The sequence below is a fragment of the Pongo pygmaeus genome, chromosome 15 (genome assembly GCF_028885625.2).
Source record: "Pongo pygmaeus isolate AG05252 chromosome 15, NHGRI_mPonPyg2-v2.0_pri, whole genome shotgun sequence".
In the NCBI taxonomy this organism is placed as follows: Eukaryota; Metazoa; Chordata; class Mammalia; order Primates; family Hominidae; genus Pongo; species Pongo pygmaeus.
Window position 1 is genome coordinate 31,084,971 of NC_072388.2, and position 22,708 is coordinate 31,107,678.

At 36.6% G+C, this 22,708-nt stretch overlaps 1 protein-coding gene across 9 annotated transcripts in view; it reads left to right on the top strand.

Annotated features, from left to right (window-relative positions):
• AKAP6 (A-kinase anchoring protein 6) overlaps positions 1 to 22,708 on the top strand; it is a 626,632-nt gene that overhangs the window by 547,768 nt on the left and 56,156 nt on the right. For all 9 annotated transcript variants that reach the window (XM_054449571.2, XM_054449565.2, XM_054449569.2 and 6 more), the window contains one exon: positions 21,852 to 22,067. In XM_054449571.2, coding sequence (XP_054305546.2) covers positions 21,852 to 22,067 — 216 coding nt within the window. The remainder of the gene's footprint in view (positions 1 to 21,851; positions 22,068 to 22,708) is intronic.

Genomic DNA, 22,708 nt, shown 5'->3' on the forward strand with positions numbered 1-22,708 from the left:
TGATCTTAAATTTTTCTGTCTTCAAAAGTGCCTACTTACCTCAGTGCCATGAATGCAATATCCTTGTGCATATTTTCAAGACATGAATTGTTTTCTCTTTTTTGGTATTAACTTATTTCGGTATTGTTCTGAGTCTTCAAATTGGGCCCTCATTTGAACTACAGTGTCTGTTGATGTGTGTTGATTTTTCTGTCCATTTTTAAGGAGTTTTTGTTTTCTAACACTGGGTGTTGAGATAGATCCTCTTTGAAATATTATATAAATGGCTCCCTGTACAGATATTTCAGTCTGAGACAAAAACCAAAGGGAAATTGTAGATTTTCTTCAATTTTATTAAAATTCGGGATGAGAAAGACCATATGTGCGGAATAGCAAATTGTTTATTGATACTGAAGCATAGGGTAAACTGTCTGATGTCAAGTGGGGCTGCAAGCAAAGCAAGTAGCCTACTCTTTGTTAATTTACCACGGATGTCCTCAGTGTTCCAGAGCAGGAGGGTGGTCTTGCACAGCATGTTTCAACCAGCCTGGAAGGAGAAAGTCCTATTAGGAGGTTGCTATTCTGTAACTTAGATGATATGCCCTGAGGGTTTGATATGGGACAATTACAGTGAGAGGGAAGAGATTGGATTTCCACCCCCCACCTCCCAGCTTTATTAAGATATAACAGACAAATAAGAATTGAACATATTTACAGTGTACATTGTGATGTTTTTATATATGTATATGTTGTAACATGATTAAATCAAGCTAATTAGCATATCCATCACCTTATATACTTGTCATTTTTCTTGCTTTCTAACTGAAACTTTGTCACCCTTTGACTAAAATCTCTTCACCCCTGTCACCCCCCATCCCCTAGCCCAGTCTCTGGCAACTGCCATTCTAATCTCTTCTCTGAGTTCAATTTATTAAAATTTTACATATAAATGAGATCATGCAGTATTTGTCTTTCTGTGCCTGGCTTATTTCACTTAATATAATGTCTTCCAGGTTCATCCATGTTGTCACAAACGACAGGATTTCTTTCTTTTTTAAGACTGAATAGCATTTCATTATGTGTGTGTGTGTAAGTGTGTGTATGTGTATGAATATGTTTATCCCACATTTTCTATATCCATTGATCGGTTTGGTTTTTTTCATATCTTGATTATTATGAATAATGCAATGAAAATGGTAGTACAGACATCTTTTTGACATACTGATTTTACTTCCTTAGGATATATATCCAGAAGTGGTATTGCTGGATCATTTGGTAGTTCTGCTTTTAATTTTTTTAGGAAATTCATATTGTTTTCCATAATATTTATATTAATTTACATTCCCAACAACAGTGTACAAGGGTTCCCTTTTCTCCATATCCTTGCTAACACTTGCTATCTTTTGTCTTTTTGATAATAGCCATTCTAACAGGTGTGAGGTGATGTCTCCTTATGGCTTTAATTTGTATTTCTCTGATGGTTAGTGATGTTGAGCATTTTTTCATAAACCTGTCTTCTGTTGAGAAATATCTGTTCAGGGACTTTGCCTATTTGAATTATTTGTGTTCTTGCTGTTTGGTTAAGTTCCTTGTCTATTTGGGATATTAACCCCTTATCAGATGTATGGTTTGTAAATATTTTCTTCCATTCAGTAGGTTGTCTTTTCACTCTGTTGATTGTTTCCTTTCTGTGCAGAGCTTTTTAGTTTGATGTAATTCTATCAATCTGTTTTTGTTTCTTGTGTTTTTGAGGTCATATCCCAAAACTCGTTCAGACCAATGTCAAGAAACTTTTCCCCTATGTTTTCTAGGGGAAAAGTTTATAGCAATTTTGGTTTTATGTTTTACTTTTAAGTCTTTAATCCATTTTGAGTTGATTCTTGTATATGGTGTGAGATAAAGGTCCAGTTTCTTTCTTCTGCATGTGTATATTCAATTTTCCTAACAATTTATTCAAGAGACTGTTATTTTCCCATGGCATGTTCTTGCTACCTTTGTTGAAAATAAATTGATCATGAATGTGTGGATTTATTTTGGGGCTCTCTCTTCTGTTCAGTTGGACTACATGTGTTTGTTTTTAACGTGAGTACCATGCTGTTTTGATTACTATAGCTTTGTGGTATATTTTGATATCAGGGAGTGTGATCTCCCCAGCTTTTTACTTTTTGCTTAATATTATTTTGGCTATATAGGGTCTTTTGTAGTTCTACATAAATTTTAGAATTATTTTTTCTATTTCTATAAAAAAAGTCATTGGAATTTTGATCTGTCCATTATTGAAAGCAGGTTATTGAAGGCCCCTACTATGATTGTATTATTTCTCTCTTCATTTCTGTCAACATTTGCTTTAGACATAAAGGTGCTCTGGTGTTGGGTGCATATATATTTATAATTGTTATGTCCTTTAGATGAATTTACCCCTTTATCATTATAAAATGACCATCTTTGTCTCTTGTGAAAGTTTTTGTCTGATAAAAGTATAGCCACCTTGCTCTCTTTTGGTTACCATTTGCATGGAGTATGCAACTGATGTTAACAGCTTAACTGTGACCACATAAAAAACTACATTTTAACTTCTCCTTCTCCCCCATTTTTTTGATGTCACAATTCACATATCTTACATATGTAATGTAAAATGTATTCATTACCAAACTATTTTAGCTATAATTATTTTTATTACTTTTGTCTTTTACCTTTTATACTAGAGTTACAAATGATTTATGCACCACCACTTTATTGAAGTATTCTGAATTTGACTTTATCTTTACCTTTACACTAAGTTTTATACTTTCATGTGTTTTCATGTTTTTAGCATCCTTTTGTTTCAACTTGAACTTCCTTTAGCATTTCTTGTAAGGCAGGTTTAGTGGTGATAAACTTCCACAACTTTTGTTTCTCTAGGAAAATCCTTATCTCTCCTTTATTTCTGAAGGACATCATTGCCAAATATGGTATTCTTGGTTGCCAAGAATACTTTCTTTTCCTTTAGCACTTTGAATATATCTTCCCACTCTTTCCTGCCCTGCAAAGTTTCTGCTGAAAAATCTGCTGATAGTGTTAAAGCTACCCTTGTAAATAATAAGTTGCTTTTCTCATGCTGCTTTCAATATACTCTCATTGTCTTTTTCTTTTGAGAATTTGATTATAATTTGTCCTGGTGAAGATAGCTGTATTTAATTGATTTGGGGTTCTTTGAGATTCTTGAATCTGAATGTTCATGTCCCTCTTCAGATTTTGGAAATTTTCTCTCGTTGTTTCTTTAAATAAGCTTTTGCCCTCTTCTCTGGCTTTGCTTATTCTGAGACTTTCATATGCATGCATTGGTTCACTTGGTGGGGCTCAATAAGTACTGTTGGCTTTCTTCACTCATTTTCATTATTTTTTTCTTTTTGTTCCACTAACTAGGTAATCTCAAACAATGTATTCAAGCTCTCTGGTTTTTTTTCTTCTTCTTGAGTCTGCTGTTGAAGCTCTTTATGGAATTTTTTGGTTCAGTCATTGTGTTATTTAGCTCCAAAATTTCTCTTTGGTTCATTTTTATTGTTTCTTTCTGTTGAACTGTAGTTTTGTTTGTGTATTGCTTACCAGATTTTGTTTAGTTGTTTAATTTTGTTGTTGTTTGTTAGTTTTGTTAGTTGTTTGTTTTGTTTAGTTGTTTGTTTATTTGTGTTCTCTTGTAGCCCACTGAGATTCTTTAAGACAATTATTATTATTATTATTATTATTATTATTATTATTATTAATTTTTGAGACAGGATCTCACTTTCTCTCCCAGGCTGTAGTGTAGCAGCATGATCTTGGGTCACTGCAGCCTCGACCTCTTGGGCTCAAGGGTTCCCTCCACCTTAGCCTCCTGAGTAGCTGGGACTACAGGTGAATACCACCATACCCAGCAACTTTTTGAGTTTTTTGTACAGACAAGGTTTCACCATGTTGCCCAGCTGGTCTCAAACTCCTGAGCTCGAGTGATTCTCCCAAAGTGCTGGGATTACAGGCATGAGCCCAGCCAAGACAATTATTTTTAATTATTTGCCAAGAAGACATTTAGGGCCACTAACTCATGCTTTATTTTGTTTGTTTGGTACTGTCATGTTTCTCTGATTATTTGTGATCCTTGTGGCTAGGCATTTGTGCCCGCACATTTCAAGAAGTAGCCACCTATTCCAGTCTTTACAGACTCACTTCATCAGGGAAAACTCTTCACCAGTCAATTGGTCTAGAGATTCTGAGTGTGACATCTGGTGGGGTCCATGGCCAGGCTGGCCTGCTACCTGGGTCAGCAGGTGGGTGGGCTTGGCACCTGGATTCATAGGGACTTGCCTTGAGCCTGGGTCTATAGGATCATGCCTGGAGCTAGGTCCACTGGGATGAGCCTAGAGCTAGAATCTACCAGGACAGGCCTGAAGCTTGTGTCTGTGGCGGCTGGGTGCAGCCTGGGTTCTCTAGTGTCAACCTGGTACTCTGTGGTCCTTGAGCTTGAGTCTGTGGGGGCTGGCCTAACACTGGGATAGGCCAGTGCTTGTGTCTTTGGGGATAGGCCTGGAGTCTGAGTCATGGAGGTGGACCTGGCTTCTGGAGCTCTACTAGGGTCAGCCTGGATCCTGGGCTCACAGGGGTAATCCTGGAGCCTGAGTGTGTGGGTGTCAGCCCAGTGCTGGAGTATATTAGGGCACACTGGAGCCTAAGGCAACAGTGACTGGCCTGGGGCCTGGGTCCATGAGGCGTTGGTCTGGAACCTCTATCATGGGCTTCAGCCCATGGGTTCTAGCCTGGTACCTGGGGCTATGGATGCTGACCTGAAGCCTTGCTCTGCAGGGTAGGGCCTGGAGGCTGGGTTTGTGCATACTGGCCTGGAGGCTATCTGCAGGAGCTGGCTTAGAGCCTAAGGCCACAGGGGCCAGCCTGATGCTGGAATAGGCCTCCAAGGCTGGTTCCCCAGTAGCCGTCCTGGTGCTAGCGTCTCCTGGGATGGGTTTTGATCCTGAGTCCATTGCAGTGTGATGCTGCAGGGGCTGGCCTGGAGACTGGGGCCATGGATACCAGCCTGCTGCCTAGAATCATGAGTGCCATCCTGGTGTCTGAAGTTGCACGTGCTGACCTGGAGCTGGGGTGTGCATGTGCCAGCCTGACAGTGGGGGAGGCCTGGAGACTGGGTCCTTGAGTGCCAAGCTATAGTCTGGGGCTGCAGAGGCCAGAGTGGTTCCTGGGGTTGTAGGGGCTAGCCTGGTGCTAGAGTCCCAGATAAAGTCAGGTACTCAATTCATTCTCCTTGCTTCAAATGGTGGGTGTCTTTCCATGTTGTGCTGCCCAGGCTTGGGGAAGGAGAGACAGCTATAATGTAAAAGTGTCCTTCCTACCCTTTTCAATTCATCTTTTCTTGTCTCTGTGCTACCCCCAAGTGCTGTAATCTCTCATCTGGTTTCCTTAGCTCTTGTGAAAGTATGTTTGTATATGAATAGTTGTTCAAACTGATGTGTCTGTTTAGGGGATGAGCACTGGAAAGTCCTATTTTGCCATCTTGCTGACATCCTCCTAGGAGGCTAGGTTAGAGATGATAGAATTTCTGAACTGGTTGGTTGGTAGGGGTGGGGAAGAGGGAGGAGGTCTTCTGAGAAAGCCTCACTCCCATGAAAAGTCCATCTGTCCCTGGAATGCTAACTGTTGGATCAGCCCAGGCTACCCTTTAAATAAGGAAGAGAATGTTTAATGAAAGGCATTGTAAGTAATAGAATGTATGTAAGAATGGAGAGGTTCTAGTAGTTAGAAATGAGAACGAGTTCAAGATGATTTGGGGAGTATAGGTAGAGATATTTTTAATTTATTCAACACCCTTCTCTTCAGCAAACATCTGTGTCAAGTGCTGGGCACGGTGGATACTGTGGTGAGCCATATATAGTCCTCTTCCAAGGAACACACAGGCTAAAGGGAGATACAGTGAAACATGCAAGTAGAGTAGGATGTGGCATGTGGTTGGATGGGAGTTAACATGGTGTGCTATGGAAGTGCACAAGACATTCCTGGGGAGGCTTGGGTGTTTTCTCGTGAAGAGAAGTGAGGAAATTCCTGGAATAAGTGACTCTAAAATGAGATCTGAAGTGGAGGGGAGGAAACAGAACAATATATGCATGTGTGGAGGCCTGGAGATAAGCAACTGAAGAAATTCCTGTGTTGTTTTGTGTGCTTATTTGACTATTATTCAGATATGTGTACTTATGAGTCTGTGTTTCTTGTCAACAGACTAAAGTATAAACTTTTAGAAACTATCTTGAAGTTTTATTTGTTTTGCATGCCCTTTATAGTATTATAGACCATGCCTTGGAGTCACTAGATACTCAAGAAGTGCTTAGAAGATGGTAGAATATCCTCACCAATTGATACCTGAGCTCATTTAGCTAACTTAGCCTCCTTATTCCAAAGAGAAGAAAACCAAATCTCTGATAAATTAAATGACTCACCCAGTATCACACAATCAGAACCAGATGGCAGCCTACATCGGAATACCAATCCAGGCCATAGTCCAATAACGTTGAACCATTGGTTTCTTGTGGGTTATCCTTGATGGCTTTGTAACTTTCACATCCCAATTTTTACTCTGTAAAATGTAGGTAATAAACCTATATCATTTGATGCATAGAAACGAAAAAATGAGGCTGGGTGCGATGGCTCATGCCTGTAATCCCAGCACTTTGGGAGGCCGAGGCGGGCGGATCACCTGAGGTCAGGAGTTTGAGATCAGCCTGACCAACATGGAGAAACTCCATCTCTACTAAAAATACAAAATTATCCAGGCGTGGTGGCACATGCCTGTAATCCCAGCTGCTTGGGAGGCTGAGGCAGGAGAATCGCTTGAACCCAGGAGGGGAAGGATGCCATGAGCCGAGATCGCACCATTGCACTCCACCCTGGGCAACAAGAGTGAAACTCCATCTCAAAAAAACAAACAAAAAATGATGATCACAGGGGCTACTATGATTAACAGGAAATATAGAAATGCTTATTAATACTACTAAGTACTATTTTAAACAGAATTAAAAACACATATGACAACAAACCAAGGCTCCTCTGGCATTGGAACTCAGAGATTTACCATCTCAACTTGCAAGTTTCTCATTCCCAGGGGCTTTACTTTTGGGAGCTCAACTCAGCATAGAGTTTGCTATCGTTTTTCACCTTGTGTTTATGTTGCACCCCCATACAAGGAGCTTAAAGAGCTTTACAGACATTAGCTCATTAATCCTCCCAAAACCTCTCAGAGAGGGTGGAGACATAAATCATTATTTCCATCTGGGAAAAAAAATAGCCTAACTTATCTGTTTTAATTTTACTGGTGCTCTAAATGGCTGATTAAATCCCAGGTTATACCCTCTACATTTAGAATATCACATTCTTTTTTCTCAAGGATATTTTTCTTTCTTTTTTGAATTTAATATTGTGATGATAAGTGTAATAATAGATTGAAAGGTCTGATGTTGAATGTTCTTTTGAGAAGCATAGACTAGGCAGTAACCTAGGTTCCTCTTTTCCCTCGTGCCCTCTGCCTTTTCTCAAAATATCCTTCTTTATTTTTCTTTAGTCATGATTGGGAGAAATGACTTTTAGGAAATGGAAGGATGTTTCAAGACCCATTTATTCCTTATCTATTAGCCAAGACCACCAGCAAGAGAGCTAATGAGTGTCTGTTTAGTCATGCTGTATTAAGCCATTCTTGCATTGCTATAAAGAAATACCTGAGACTGGGTAATTTATAAAAAGAAAAAAGAGGTTTAATTGGCTCACAGTTCTGCAGGCTTCACAGGAAGCATGGTGCTGTCATCTGCTCAGCTTCTAGGGAGGACTCAGGAAGTTACAATCATAGTGGAAGGCAAAGGGGGAGCAGGTACAACACAAGGCAAAAGCAAGAGCAAGCAAGGGGGATGGGGAGGTGCCACACACTTTTAAATGACCATATCTTGCAATAATTCACTGTCATGAAGACAGCACCAAATCGTGAGGGATCTTCCCCCATGACCCAAACACCTCCCACCAGGCGCCACCTCCAGCATTGGGGATTACACTTCAGCCTGAGATTTGGGCAGGGACAGCTATCTGAACTATATCACATGCCATTCTAACTCTTAATAAAATACTGGTGCAACAAATTTCAAAACTTTATCAAAGCAACAATGGAAGTTACATTTTCAATCTTGTTTGCTTTGCTTACACATGTGGTTCTCACTATAATGTTATGTGGAGTTAGACTTTGAAGGTGAAGGTGTTAAAACATGACCAAGACATGAACAGAATCTGAGCCCAAACAAGGTTGTTTCATGCAAATTATTGCAACAACACACTTATCCAGTTAAAGCCAGCAATAAAGGCATATTGAAATTAATATTCTATCACCCCTATAAGTTAATCAGAGAAGATGAGAACCACCTTATATCTTATTTGAGAGATATTCAAAGTTGTATTTTATAATTATTTTTTTAAAGTCCACCTTAGATCACCATGGGACATTTATCCTGTCTCAGAATAAGGTTATATAATATTTGATCCCAGAAGATGTTAGAGCCTAAAGGATCAATGCATTTTAGAGAAAGAGTATGGAGAGCACATAGAAGTTACATGTTTTACCTGAGATTGCACAAGTAGTTAATATCAAACTAGGAGAAAACTCTAAGTTGTGGTTTGTTTTTCAATCCACGTTGCTTCTCAGATGTTCAACTAAAACGCCTTTATGATTAGTGACTTGTGTTCTGTCTTGCTGCCAAAATGTTAGATGGCATAAATGAAAGTACTACCCTCCCATGTATTCAATCTTCTTTGAGAGAGCGGGCGGAGAGAGGTGTGGTGTCTTTTCCCAGAAGAAAATAACATTTATTCCTCTAAAGGAAAATTAACATTATTCAAGAAAATGGTCTTGAAAAATTCTCCTAGATCTTCACTTTGTTTTAGCTATGAGAGTGTTTGATGAATGAAGTTCTTATATTTCCTTTTCACAGGGTTCTGTAATATTGCTTTAAGCTAAATAATCATTATAACAATTTACCAGTTGACTAATATTTAGTCAATATCTCTCTACTACCTAATATAATATTTGAAGAGTATTTTGCTGTTATATATTGGTTAAACTTCTAAATGACCCTGAGAGTATTACCACACATCTGGGAATACTGAAAACTGGTGAAAAGGAGTCAAGTTGCCTTGAGCTTCTACCACAAATGGAAAGGAAAGAGCTAAGAAGCAAATTCCCAGTGGTCCAAACTCATAGGAAAATGTACTATTTATTTTAGATGCTATGAAAATGAAAACAGAAATATGAAGTTTTTAAAGCCATCTATACCTTTGCCTCTTCCGAGTCACAGAGTAAATGAATAAACAGTGTATCTTTTCTAATGTTGACTTTTTCTCTCTAGTATCATTTTTCCTTCTTTTTAAAGGTGTTATTCCCCATGCTTGACTCTCTTCCTGCATTCTTGTTATGTCCCTAGAGTTCTTGAATCCATTTATTTCCCTTCTGTAGCATTCTAGAATAATAGGAACACTTTCCTAAAATACCTTTTCCTAGCTTTTATACTTCAAGTAACACTCTGAACTTTGTGATGAATTCTAGGAGTGGCTTCTTAGAAAATTAAGAATATATTAGCTAAAGATAAGTCTGGAAAAACAGGGCTTGCTAGAGGAGAGGGGTGGAGAATAGCCAACTATGTATGGATGAGAGAGCAAGAGAAATACTATGCAGCAGGGTTGAGCAAGTCATGAAACTAATTAGTAAATAATCTGTCCTCTCCCATGAGTCAGGTTGCCTGTGTGTTCTACATTATCCCTAGGAATTTCTCTTGGGTCATCATCCTAGCTCCTGTGTTCTCTTGCTTTCTTTCTTAATGTTATTTCATACCCTTTTGTGGCCTTTTATTATGATTCTTTTTTCATAGAGTTTACTGACTGGGTGTATGGCACCGTACCCTGTCATACTGAATCATTTCCTTCCTTTCTTCAAGACCGTCCTGGATATCCTTTGACCTAGCCAGTGAATACCCAAGATCTATTAAAAGCAAAGATGATTTCAGGTAGCTAGAATCAACAAATAATCTAGAGAAGAAAAACGCCTTCATCCATTCCCCAGAATTACTTTGAAGTAATTCCCACAGAATCAATAAAAGATAAAAAGCACAGTGGGTGTTGTAAATAGATTTCAAAATATAATAATATAAAAATAAATGGCAATTAATGCTTATCTGCTTAGGAAAAGTATGATTGTGGGGTTTTAAGAAAAAGTATTTTGTAGTATAATGGCTAAGTTGTGTTTATATCCAGCACCCTTTTCCCCTTACTACTAAAAGTTACCTTTCTATAATTGCAGTCTAGTTGAGCATTTTAACAATAATGGACATGTTTTTAACAGATTATTGCTAAAATTGCATACTTTATTCAGGGAGACTCTGTAATGGATACCAGCATTTTAGTAATGATACAAGCAATCTGTAAGCTATTGCAGTTTTCTTTAGCGTAACCTAATCTTCGTATTGTTTTATATGTCTGGAATTTTAATAGTGTTTTTAATTTAGAAAAGGAACTATATAACATATTATTAATTACATGTGAAGATGAACTAAACACTGAGCTTGACTGGCAACTGAGCTTGACTCTTAAAAACAAACATATTTAAAAATACGTAACTTAGTTTAGGGAAAGTAACAAAGAAATTAAAGAATGCCACACAGAGATGACCACAGCATTCATGGGATAACTCACTGAGGGTCTACATTTTTAGAATGGTTATTATATTTTGGCCCTCAGCTAAACAAAAGCCAAGAGGAATAGAAATGCTCCTTTCCAAGTAAAATTAATACATATTTTTTTCAACAGAAAAAAATACAAACTATTAAAACATAATTGTGAATGTTTGTAAAAGAATGATTCTTTTCCCTTGATGCCTCTATTCATCCAAGGATCTTCAAGAATTTACAGTATTAATTAATAATCCTGGTTGCCCTTAATGATTCAACTTGATTGGTGAGTATACCAGATGGCAAGAAAAATTAAGATCTTTAGGTCAAAAGGGCAGGTCAATAAGGCCATGGAGGTAGAGGTGATTGCAGTAACTTTAGACCTCACTTATTTGTGGACTGGGTAAACAAACAGAAGGGAGATAATTTTTCCTAAAAATGAAAAGATTTACTGAAAATATTTTTATTTTAAACGGTTATAAGAAATAATTTAGTGCTTGAATCTAAACTTATAATATCATGTACAATGTCAAAATTATTTTGGCACACTACCCAGCTCCTCTTCAAGAGCCAATAGAAATATGCTTGGTGAACCAACTCAGGAAGCTTTAATGCTATTTTTAAAATCTAGCTTTTATATTAAATAAACCAGTTTGCTATTTTGAAAGAAGTTATAATCTACTTAAAACTGTCATTCTCTGTTTCTGACTTGCAATTAGATGATATTTCCAAAATGTCAGACTTAGATTCTGCTTCTACCATCACCATAATAAAATGTGACAGCCAAGATATTATATCAATACCTTTTCCATAATTAGCAATAAGGATCCTGCCAAGGGTTAACTAGAAAAGTTTCATAAACGTTTTTCTACAAATGGTCCTGAAGACAGTGTTATGCTTTTAAAATCTGCTAATGTGGCAAAGACTCATGACAACCAGGAGACAAATCTATGAGCAAAACTATTTGGAGAGAATAGTTTTGTAGTATATGATGTATGTTATGTAAATGAGCTTATTAGGACTCTCATCTATTTTATTATTGGTGACCAATTTAATAGAGGCATTTAAAAAACAATATTTCTGCCTGACTCCTAGAAATGAAGAAGATACATTGATATAATTGAGAGCAAATGATTGCATGTCGTGCCATTTAATCATGTCATTTTTCAATTGCTATTTTTTGCACTTCACTGCATGCTTATAGAATATTTAGCTTCAATACAGATTAAGTTCCAGGGTTTGCAACTGAGCTGAATCTCTATATTGGCTGACGTTATGTTTTAAGTTTGTAATCAGTTAAAACACCCAGATGTCATTTGCCTATATTTTCTTTAAAATATGCAAGTCATTATTCATACTTCATTTGAGGTATTTTAATGTTTTGAAGAATTACTTTTTACAATTCCAAGATACAAATTCTTATTTGCAACATTTATATACAAGGTATAGTTAAACACATAATTGGCTAGAGAATAGAGCTATCAGGACCAAAAGAGCTTCTGACCCCTTGCTGGAAATGTTGATAATCACTTGCCTAAATGAATGTTTCCTACCTTTTTAATCTCTCCTTTATTATTTGTATAATTTACATCTTTCTCAGGAAAGAGATTAGTCCCACTGTCCCCAAGAATATGAGGTCTTTGAGAAAAGGTTTTGTCTGTTTTGTTCACTGAAATATCTGAAGTACTTACAACACTGTCCGTTATGAAAAGTGTTCCATAAATATTTGTTCAATGAATGAATCAGTATTTTTTCCATCCCTGTTATTATAACCACCCTGAGCTTAAATTTTGTATAGATTTACTAACTGTTACATATTTGCAGGCCTGTGAAGATTGGACCTCTAAAAAGGTTCAATCTCCTTCCCTTTGCAGAAAGAGGTTGTTGGCTGTCTGAACAATAACTTTATGGCTGTGGCCACTTCTGGTTAGAAGTCAGGGACAAGATTGTCTGAAAATGTAGAAATCGTACAAGCTTCTTCAGCTTTCTTATGAAAAGCAATGTAGCATATTGTTTTTGTGAATCAGCTTTGGATTCAGGCTGCCTGGGTTAAAATCCTGCCTTTGCTGCTTATTAGCTGTGTACCTATGGTCAGCTATTTAACATCTCTGTGTCTCCATTTCCTCATTTGTCAAATAGGTAGATGACAATAATACACACACACACGCACACACACACACATATCGTAGTGTTGCTGTGAGGATTAAATTTTCAATACATATAAAGTACCTTTTAAAATGTGTGGCACGCATAAATATACAAAAAATGTTGGTCATTACTACTGGAGATTAGTGAAAATAGCTGAGAAAATATTATTAAAAATAGTGCTCCAGCAATTGATAAGTCCCAATTATTATAGGCTATTATTTTGTATTCAAGTGAATCTTTTTTTTTTTTTTTTGAGACGGAATCTCTCTCTGTCGCCAGGGCTGGAATGCAGTGGTGCGATCTCGGCTCACTGCAACCTCTGCCTCCCGGGTTCAAGCAATTCTCCTGCCTCAACCTCCTGAGTAGCTGGGGTTACGGGTACATGCCACCACGCCCAGCTAATTTTTGTATTTATGGTTGAGACGGGGTTTCACCATGTTGGTCAGGCTGGTCTCGAACTCTTGACCTCGTGATCCGCCTGCCTCAGCCTCCTAAAGTGCTGGGATTACAGGTGTGAGCCACCGCGCCCGGCTTCAAGTGAATCTTGATGAAATATTTGAAGAGAATATAATGTTATTTTTATTTTGTATTGGTTCAGATGCATATAGTCAACTCAGAATGATCTTTGGTAAAGTACATGAAGTACATCTGATATGTCAGGTCTCTCATTTTTGTACTGATACTAACACCACAATAGATTACAGTTTCATAAGATGTATATGATTATATATGAAATTCATCGCTGCAATAATTAGATTTAGTTAACATTCTTCATTTCCCACATTTGCTTTAACTCCTCTTTCAGATTCATAGTCTTCTATGTTTACTTTTCTGTTTATGTTTTATGCTATTTCTAGGAGCAGGACAGCTATATTAAAAATGGCACTGCATTATTTTTATCATACAGCAGAATGTCTGATCTGTTGGCAGAAATGCATAGATGTATATGGCAGAATGTATGTATAGTGTAGTAATGACTCTATCCGAGGACATTTTATAGCCATAACTTTAAAAAAAAAAACCCTACAAGTTTGCATTGGTAAATTAATCCTTGTATCCACCCATGGTTGCAGAACCATAGTGATTGTATGGTATTAGTTATATCATTAGCATCTGTTGTATGACACACCCTAGCAGAATGGCAAATTCTCTGATCGTATAATCGTTTATGGGGTTGATAATATATTTCTGGCCTTACCAAGAGGTTTTCTTAAAATAATATTTTCATTGAGATATAATTTACATACCAGAAAATCTTATTTCAGAATGTTTTCACCACTCTTAAAAGAAACCCCTTCCCCATTAGCTCACTTTTTCCCCCTCACTGGAGGCCATGGCAACCACTATTCCACTTTCTGTTTCTATGTATTTGCGTATTCTGGACATTTCATATAAAAGGAATCATAAAATATGTGACCTTTTGTATCTGTCTTCTTTCACTTAATATGATGTTCTCAAGGTTCATCCATGTTATGATATGTATAAGTACTTCATTTTTAAATGCCAAATAATATTACATTATATGTATTTACTGCATTTTTTTAATCCACTCACAGTTGATGGGTGTTTGACATGTTTCCACTTTTTGGCTTTATGAATAATGCTGTTATGAATATTTGTGTGTAGGTTTTTATGTGGTCATATGTTTTCAGTTCTCTTGGGTATATATTCAAAAGGAAATTGCTGGATCATATAGTAATTCTATGTTTAACTTTTTGCGGAAATGTCATAATGTTTTTTCATGTGGCTACACCATTTTGCAATCCCATTAACGGATGAGGGTTCCAATTTCTCCACATCCTTGTTAACACTTGTTATTTCCTTTTTAGCCATCCTACTAGGGGGTGAAGTAATATCTAATCATGGCTTACATTTGCATTTTTCTGATGACTGATTATGTTGAGCCTTTTTTCATATTTTTTTGCCATTTGTATGTGTTTGCAGAAATGTCTATTCAAATACTTTGTCCATTTAAAAAATTGAGTTACTGGTCTTGATATTTTCTCCCATTCTGTGGTTTTTCTTTTCACTTTTCTATGGTATCATCTGAAGTGCAAAAGCTTTAAATTTTGATGAAGCCCAAAAGTTGCTTATACTTTTGTGTCATAAAGAAGAAGCCATTGCCTATGAAGTCAAAAGCTGTTTCTGCTTTTGATGTAGTATCTACAAAACCATTGTCTAACCCAACATGATGACTATTTACCTCTATATTTTCTTCTAAGATTTTTATAGTTTTAGCTCTTACATTTAAGAGTATGATCCATTTTGTGTTGGTTTTGTAGATGGTGTGGGATAGGGGTTCAATTCATTCTTTTGCATGTGGATATCCAGTTGTCTCAGCACCATTTGTTGAAAAAACTATTCTTTCCTGACTTAATTATACCAGAGCTTTTTAATTTTACTTATTTTATTGAAAGGTATCCTGTATTTAATCTTTAATATGCCATAATTAACTGTAAAAGAAGTCTTTTATGGCATAAATTAGTCTTGATTATATGAACATTTTCTTGTCTACACTATTACAGCATCAGAACACTAGGTGATATTTTGTTTCTACATTGAACTTGTTATTATGTGAAGTCACCTTCTCAGAGAAGCTTTATTGAAAACCCAAACTAAAATAACTCCCCAGCCACTTTCTGTCATATCACTGTTTTATTTGATAGCTTTTAGCACTATCTGATATTTTCTTGTATATTTCATGTTTTGTTTCCAGCCTCTCATCACTCACATGCATACAAATGTGAGTGTAAATTCTATGAAAGTAGACATTTTGTGTATCTTGCTCACTGCTATATCCCCACCACTGAGAGCACTGCTTGGCAAATAAAAGCCACTCAATAAGTACATTTGGATGGATAGATCAATACTTGAATAATGATTATTACCACACCCCACTTGAACTTCCATCTTGTTTTAAAATGTTACAAAAATTATGGCTTCTTGGCCTTTTAAAATGTGTGCTCCCCAACCTGTAATGCCTATCCTCTCTTCTCTCCACCTTTCTTACCTTCAGCAACTTTCACAGCCTGGTTCTAGTCCCATGAATCCTAATCTGTCTACTCCAGTTAATAATGATCTTTTTTATTCTCAAACTCAGTGCCCATAGTTTAGCATATGTATCAATCACACCTTACGTTTGGGTCATGGCCTCACTATTCTCAAAGCACATTCACCTCCCTTACCTTATTTAGAACCTACTACAACCTGATGGTCTTACCGAAAACCTTTGCCTCGTATTTATTTCTCTCACTTTGAGGAATCAGTGTCTTCTCTTTGCCACCAGCTGTTAAGAACAGATACATTTTATTACATGCCTCTTATCCACCAACGCTAATTCTGTAATGAAAAGTATAAAGTTTGGCACATAAATGATGCCCAATAAATGCTTATTTGCTATGAAAATTATCATTTGCCAACCTTCCCCTGCAAAACAATGATCCCAAAGCAGCCAGACAAATGCATCTTCCAAAGAAGCATAGAGGTACCTGAATAGCCTCTTATTTTCCCCACTTGCTCTATTTCTTGTTAGAGTATAGCTTCAGGCATTAACATTATCTGTACCTGAATACCTTGTACCTTCCAAGTAATTATCATTGTTTTGCTTTATTATGTGTACTTTCTGGGAGCAGAGTTTCTTTTTAGCTTAACGCAATGCCATATGTATTAGAGTCATTAGTTAGCAAATGACTTATTTGATAAAAATGACAAAAAAGAGTAAAATCACCAAATACTGGATCCAAATGACCTAATACATAATTGCACTGGAAATTCTGGAGGTCATCAAGAAAATACTGGTAAGATAAAGATATCACTGGATGAAAAGATCTATTCATTGATTCACTCATTTCTTTTCAGTCATTTGATAAAAATAAGAAAGGAATTGATCATCAACAATTGTGGTCCCTAGGCTCTTGGCTACCAGTTTCATCCCAGAATTAAAAACGTAAAATTTCTATTAATATTTTTATACTTTAAAAGTCTACTCAGCTAGATTAATCCTCTTACCTAAAAACTAAGTTTCTTTATTTCCTGTAGACTAGTGTTCTCAAACTTTAGCATGTATTGGAAGCACTTACAGGGCTTGCTTGTTAAAGCATGGTTCACTGGGCATCACCCCAGTATTCCTGATTCAGAAGATGTATAGTAGCATCAGAGAATTTGCAGTTCTAACAAGTTTCTGGGTGATGTGAATACTGATTGGCCTGGGCACCGTACTCTGAGGACCCTTGTTGTAGAAAATCTGGTCATAGGTAGCAGACAAAGAGGAGACAGCAAAACACATGGAAAATTTTAGGAAACTCTTACAACTAGGGGATGGAGCTGCTCTCTTGACATTTTTTTTGTTTGTTTTTGAGACAGAGTGTCACTCTTGTAGCCCAGGCTGGAGTACAATGGCATGATCTTGGCCAACTGCAACCTCCACCTCCTGGGCTCAAGCGATTCTCCTGCTTCAGCCTCCTGAGTAGCTGGGATTACAGGCATCCACCACCACACCCAGCTAATTTTTATATTTTTAATAGAGATGGGGTTTCACTGTGTTGGATAGGCTGGTCTCAAACTCCTGACCTCAGGTAATCCACCTGCCTCCTCCTCCCACAGTGCTGGGATTACAGATGTGAGCCACTGCGCCTGGCCCCTCTTGATAATATTTAAACTAGAAGTCGCCTGTGTTTGTTCACATTTCCCTTCTCTCTCCAACTAGATTGAAGGCAGGTACATTATCATATATGCAGATTATACCTTCTTTATTGTGCTTGCCACATGGAAGACATGCTCAACTGATGTTAAACAGTTGATCGGTTTAGAAGGTGAAGTCTAAAAGTGGGAATTGCTTCATGGGTTTTTTTTTTTGTTTTTTGTTTTTTGTGTTTTTTTTTTTTTATTTAACAGATCAGCTAAAGTCCTACCACTTTGTTCATATTGGCCTATCTAATGATGTTTAATAAACCTACAAAGTTAAATTATGTAATAAATATTGGAGACAAATTGCTTTGGAGTTTCTCAGCTAAATTTGTTTCTCTCTGTTTTTAATATATACTTAGTTTTGGTGTTTTTAAAGTATTATTTTCCTTCTCATCTCTGTTTTTTTCTGATCTGGTTCTTACATCTCATTTGCTGTAACAGTTCTTGGTGTAAATAAAGTTGTTCTTTTCTTATAAGCTTATTTATATCCTTTTATAAGCTATATGACATTCAATGTCAAGTATGTGTATACAAGTAAATATAAGTAAATATCTAATATGTTTGCATATATGCACATATTTGATATATAATGAAGACTAAATACCAGTATTGAAAGTCTTAACTTCAATGGTGTTAAACTGAAGCCAATGTGAAGAATAATATTGCACATTTGCTCAATAATACGATTGGTTTAAACAGTTGAAAAGAGTGACAGAGAAAGTCAGTAGAGGAATAAAACCCAGGTAAACCAAAAAACACCCCTGCGCATTGCCACTGGTAAATTGAAAATCAAATTGGCAGTTTACAAATGTGAAACAAAAGCCTTAAGCCTATTGGTAACTACCTTATAATGTGGATTGGAGATCATTATAAAGGGGGAAAAAAGACAGATAATGACCTCCATTCTAACAGATTTAACCTTGCAAGACGAAATTGCCTAAAGATTATCAAATTATAGGTAAATATAAAAGCACTTGGAATCCCTTTCTTAGGCATATTGATAGTTGTGTTTTTCTTTCTTTTTAAATTTTGTTTCCCTCTTCTTTATAGTTTTCTGGGAAGGCGATATGACTATGCGTGGGAACCAACATGATCTCATTAGATATCAAGGAAAATGCTTAAAAATGGCAATAATGAAAAGCATTTCAAACTTTTCTGTTTCTTACTTCCTTTTCCAGCTGCTTCACTCTCTCTCCCCAACACACCAGGCACTCCCACTGCCAGAGGCTGCTTACTTGTTTTCCACTTTAACATACCTCTCAGCCTTCTACCCATATAACCACCACCACCCATCTTGGTCCATCTGGTTCACACCATTCCCCTGAAGATTTCATTGACTCTTCAATAGCAACTTGCACATACTTCTGTTAGCACCTTCCTCTCTGAAGTATATTTCATATTATACTTACTTGTATAGTTTACTTCCAGTAGACTCTCAACTCCTTGAGGGAGAAAGGGAACTTGCTCCTTTCTGAAGCCTTCATTCCTGAAATGGTGCCTAGCATATGGAAAGTGCAGTACACATTTGAGGGGATCAGGGGGGTAGGGATGTGTTTGTCTTATTTCTGTGTGTTACTTAGGTTACTTACCTTGAGTTTCTGTTTCAAAGCACATTTTCTCTGAAATGAAGCCAAAAATAGTTATAATAATTGTTTCTATCTATGCATATTTTATTATGGAAATAATATAAACTACTGATTCTAAGAAACATTGCCAGAAAATCCACTGATTTTATTATGCATTTGTGGTTATAAATGCATATGTATATTTTAATGGCTGTCATGGAAGCCCATTTATGTAGAAGAATGTTATTTTATTAATTATATCTTCTAGGTATAAAAAAGTACTGAAAAATATGTTGGCCATTTAAATTTCCAATTTTCCCCTCCTTTTTAAAAGTAGCATTATTTTCCAAGTGCACATGTAGGATAAATTTTTAATTCAGAATGTAGACTAAGCCCTGTGTTCATTTAAAGTAAAAAAACAAAAACAAACAAAAAAAAAACCCTGCAGAATTGTGAATATCCAAAACTCAGATATTGAATATCAACAGTAATTGCCTTCTCAGTTTTTAAACCACTGTATTCATCTTGATTATTCATATTAAGATAGGAGTGGGGATCATCTAGATACTTAAAATACTGGATACATTCTAGATACTTACAAAAAAATTTGTGGCCAATGATCTTTATGAAAAATTTCTCCTAGCAACCTCAGATGTCCTGTTTCAGAACTTTGAAAATGCCTTTAAGGTGAATGAAGTCTATCTGGGGTGCTTTGCAAATGTTGCCTGATGTAGCCTTTGCTAACTCTGCACATACCTTTAGTGCCATCCATTGCAAATTTTCATTCGGCTAAGAACTTTGGGACTTTTTGTTGGCTTAAGAAATACAGTTATTATGCTAGTTAACTTTATTTTAAAGAGAGTTTTGCAAAATTCAGTTCTGTGGCACAGAAACATCTCTTTTGATTTTTCTAGGCCTTTGCGCTTAACAAGTTAACAAAACAGAAACAAAACCCCAAATCCTTAATATTAATATTTATAGGACTCACTTGGGCCAATTTCATTTGGCCATAATGTTATCTTGAAGTGTTTAATATTGGGCCCCAAATTGGCAGGTATCAGGTGGCCTTCATAGTTTGACTTGCCCAACAGTCGTTCTAGAGCAAGAGATAAATTGAAGGGTGTGTGTGGATGTGTGTGTGTGTTTGTGCGTGTGAGTGAGAAGAAGAGACAGAGAGGGAGAGAGAGAAAGAGAACATACATGTGAGGTTGAGGGGAGACATTGGACAGGGTTGTAGGAAGAGATGGTAACAATGCCGGTTGCCTTAGTAGGCTTAGGTTTTATCTTTGAATGTCTTAGGGATTTCTCCTCATTCAGCACTGAACCAATTAATAGCAACAGTAAAGAAATTTGTCAGACATGGAGGTTATATCAGGACTTATATAGGAAAATAGTAATGAACTCTAGGAAAATAAATAAGGATAAGTTCAAGAAACATAACTGAAACTGCTGTGCTGGTATAAATTGAATAATAAAATTTCTAGTCATATTTTGCCATAAATAGAGGTTTGGGAATTTGTCATTCACCTTATTTAAAATTCAGAAATATTAAAGGTACAGAGTTCTCTCATTACAGAAATAATAGAATTCCAGCCATTACTGAGTCAGGGTCATTTAAATGGCTCTAGCATGCATTATATCAATAAGTGGGACATCTGTATGAAATGTCCACCTGCTGATCTAATACCCCCACTCCACGCACATTTCAGTGCACCACACTTAATCATTTTAAGATTTCTTCTAATGAAGCCTTATCTAGATTAACATTGTAAGCACAAATACTTTCAGGCATTAAAACTCTCACACTAAATGAAATTGCATGGTCTTGTTTACCCTTGTTGATTAATAAGCAATCTGTTAACTGTTAGAACAGTCCAATTGTGGCAGTAGAAGGAGATTAGTAATTCAGTGATGTTTGTGGATATAATCATCATTTCTCCTGAAGGCTCCGAATTAGAATATCACTTACACACTATCCGTAGGCAAAGAAAGGATATAATATTTTTAGACATGTGTACCCACTATTTTGCTTGAATCATTCAGTTTAGGGTCACTGCAGCAATATAAATGCTTCTGGGGGCAAAATGCGATTTTGGTGCCTGCATGTCCTTCTTAAATAGTGTGAATGTCTATTAAAAGAAACACAGCAACCAACAAATAGTGCAGTAATAATCCAGTGTCTTAATTTTCGCTTTCAGAACATTATTGCTTTGTTAATCAAGCTTCAGGAGAGGAGTATTGCTTATCTTTTTTTTTCAGATAATAGATTTCATATATAAAAATTCTTTGCAATCTTGTTTAACTTGTTCTCAGCCAGTAGAAAACTGAACTTTTTGCCTCCAAAGAATGTAGGAGTAAATTTGGAAAAATTCTATTTCTTTTCGGAGGATTTTTCTATCTTTTGTGTTTCCTTTGACCTTATGTCAAAGCATGTCAATCTGTTTGGCATTCATCTGACCTAAATGATTTATTTCATTAGGCTAGAAATTGTTAATTATCCAGGTGTCAAGGGAGGACCCTACATTTCAGAGGGATAAATCAGTGAAAAAGTGTGGAGGAATGGGATGCAGCTAAATTCTTTAGCATATGGGACTTCTGTAGGAGGCCTCCATCCTAAAAGAGACATCAGAGCTCTTCTTCTTGTCCTATTGTTTGTAGCTGAGTGTATCACTACAATTTGAAATTATGACGGAAGAAGGTGTTTCATGTTTTAGGGAACTCTGCCCTATAAACACTCATAGATTGGTTTCTCTCTGTGTTGCAGTCCCTCTGTCGTGAAATCAAGCAACGACGTCGAGGAGTTGCCTCCATTCTGCGACTATGCCAGCATCTTTTGGATGACCGGGAGACTTGCAATCTGAATGCAGACCACCAGCCCATGCAGCTGATCATTGTAAATCTTGAAAGAAGGTGGGAAGCCATTGTCATGCAAGCCGTCCAGTGGCAAACACGTCTACAAAAGAAGATGGGAAAGGAATCTGTGAGTGATGTTTTTTTAAGCGTAATGGTCTGTCATTTTCTCAGACAAAAAATAATTCTTTCAGGCTTGGAAACTGTGTTCATCTTATAAATGGTTTTACTAACTAACTTAAAGTGGTTTTGCCATCTTACAAGTGGTTTTAACTAACTAAAGCTCGTAGTTTTACTACAAATTAGCTGTCCACTAAATGAAACTCCATTTGTCGTAACACTGACATTTATTTGCCTTACTAAAATGCCTTTAGTGTATCTCATTGTCTTTTGAAAAAAATCACGTGGAGATTTTGCTTAACCTTACCAACCTAAGCCATTAATTCTTTCAATCATTCCTTCACTAACAATATTCATTAATCATAAAATAACCCATGAATATTTTGCTAGAAAGTAGCTTAGTACTGTCAGAGCATATGGAGCAATGTGTATGCTCTGCAGATAATACAACAAAATAAAGTACATTGTTTACCTTTCCCTGACATGACGTGAGTTAACATCATCTATTTGTACACTAATCTCCTAGTGTTCCTGCTTAGAGCTTCTTCTGATAGTTACATTGCTGAGAATTGGCAAGTTTCCTCTTAGAGTTTTAATGCAGTGCTCAAGGTGGTGAGTAGAGATTCCTTTTAAGGATTTTCCAAATTGAGT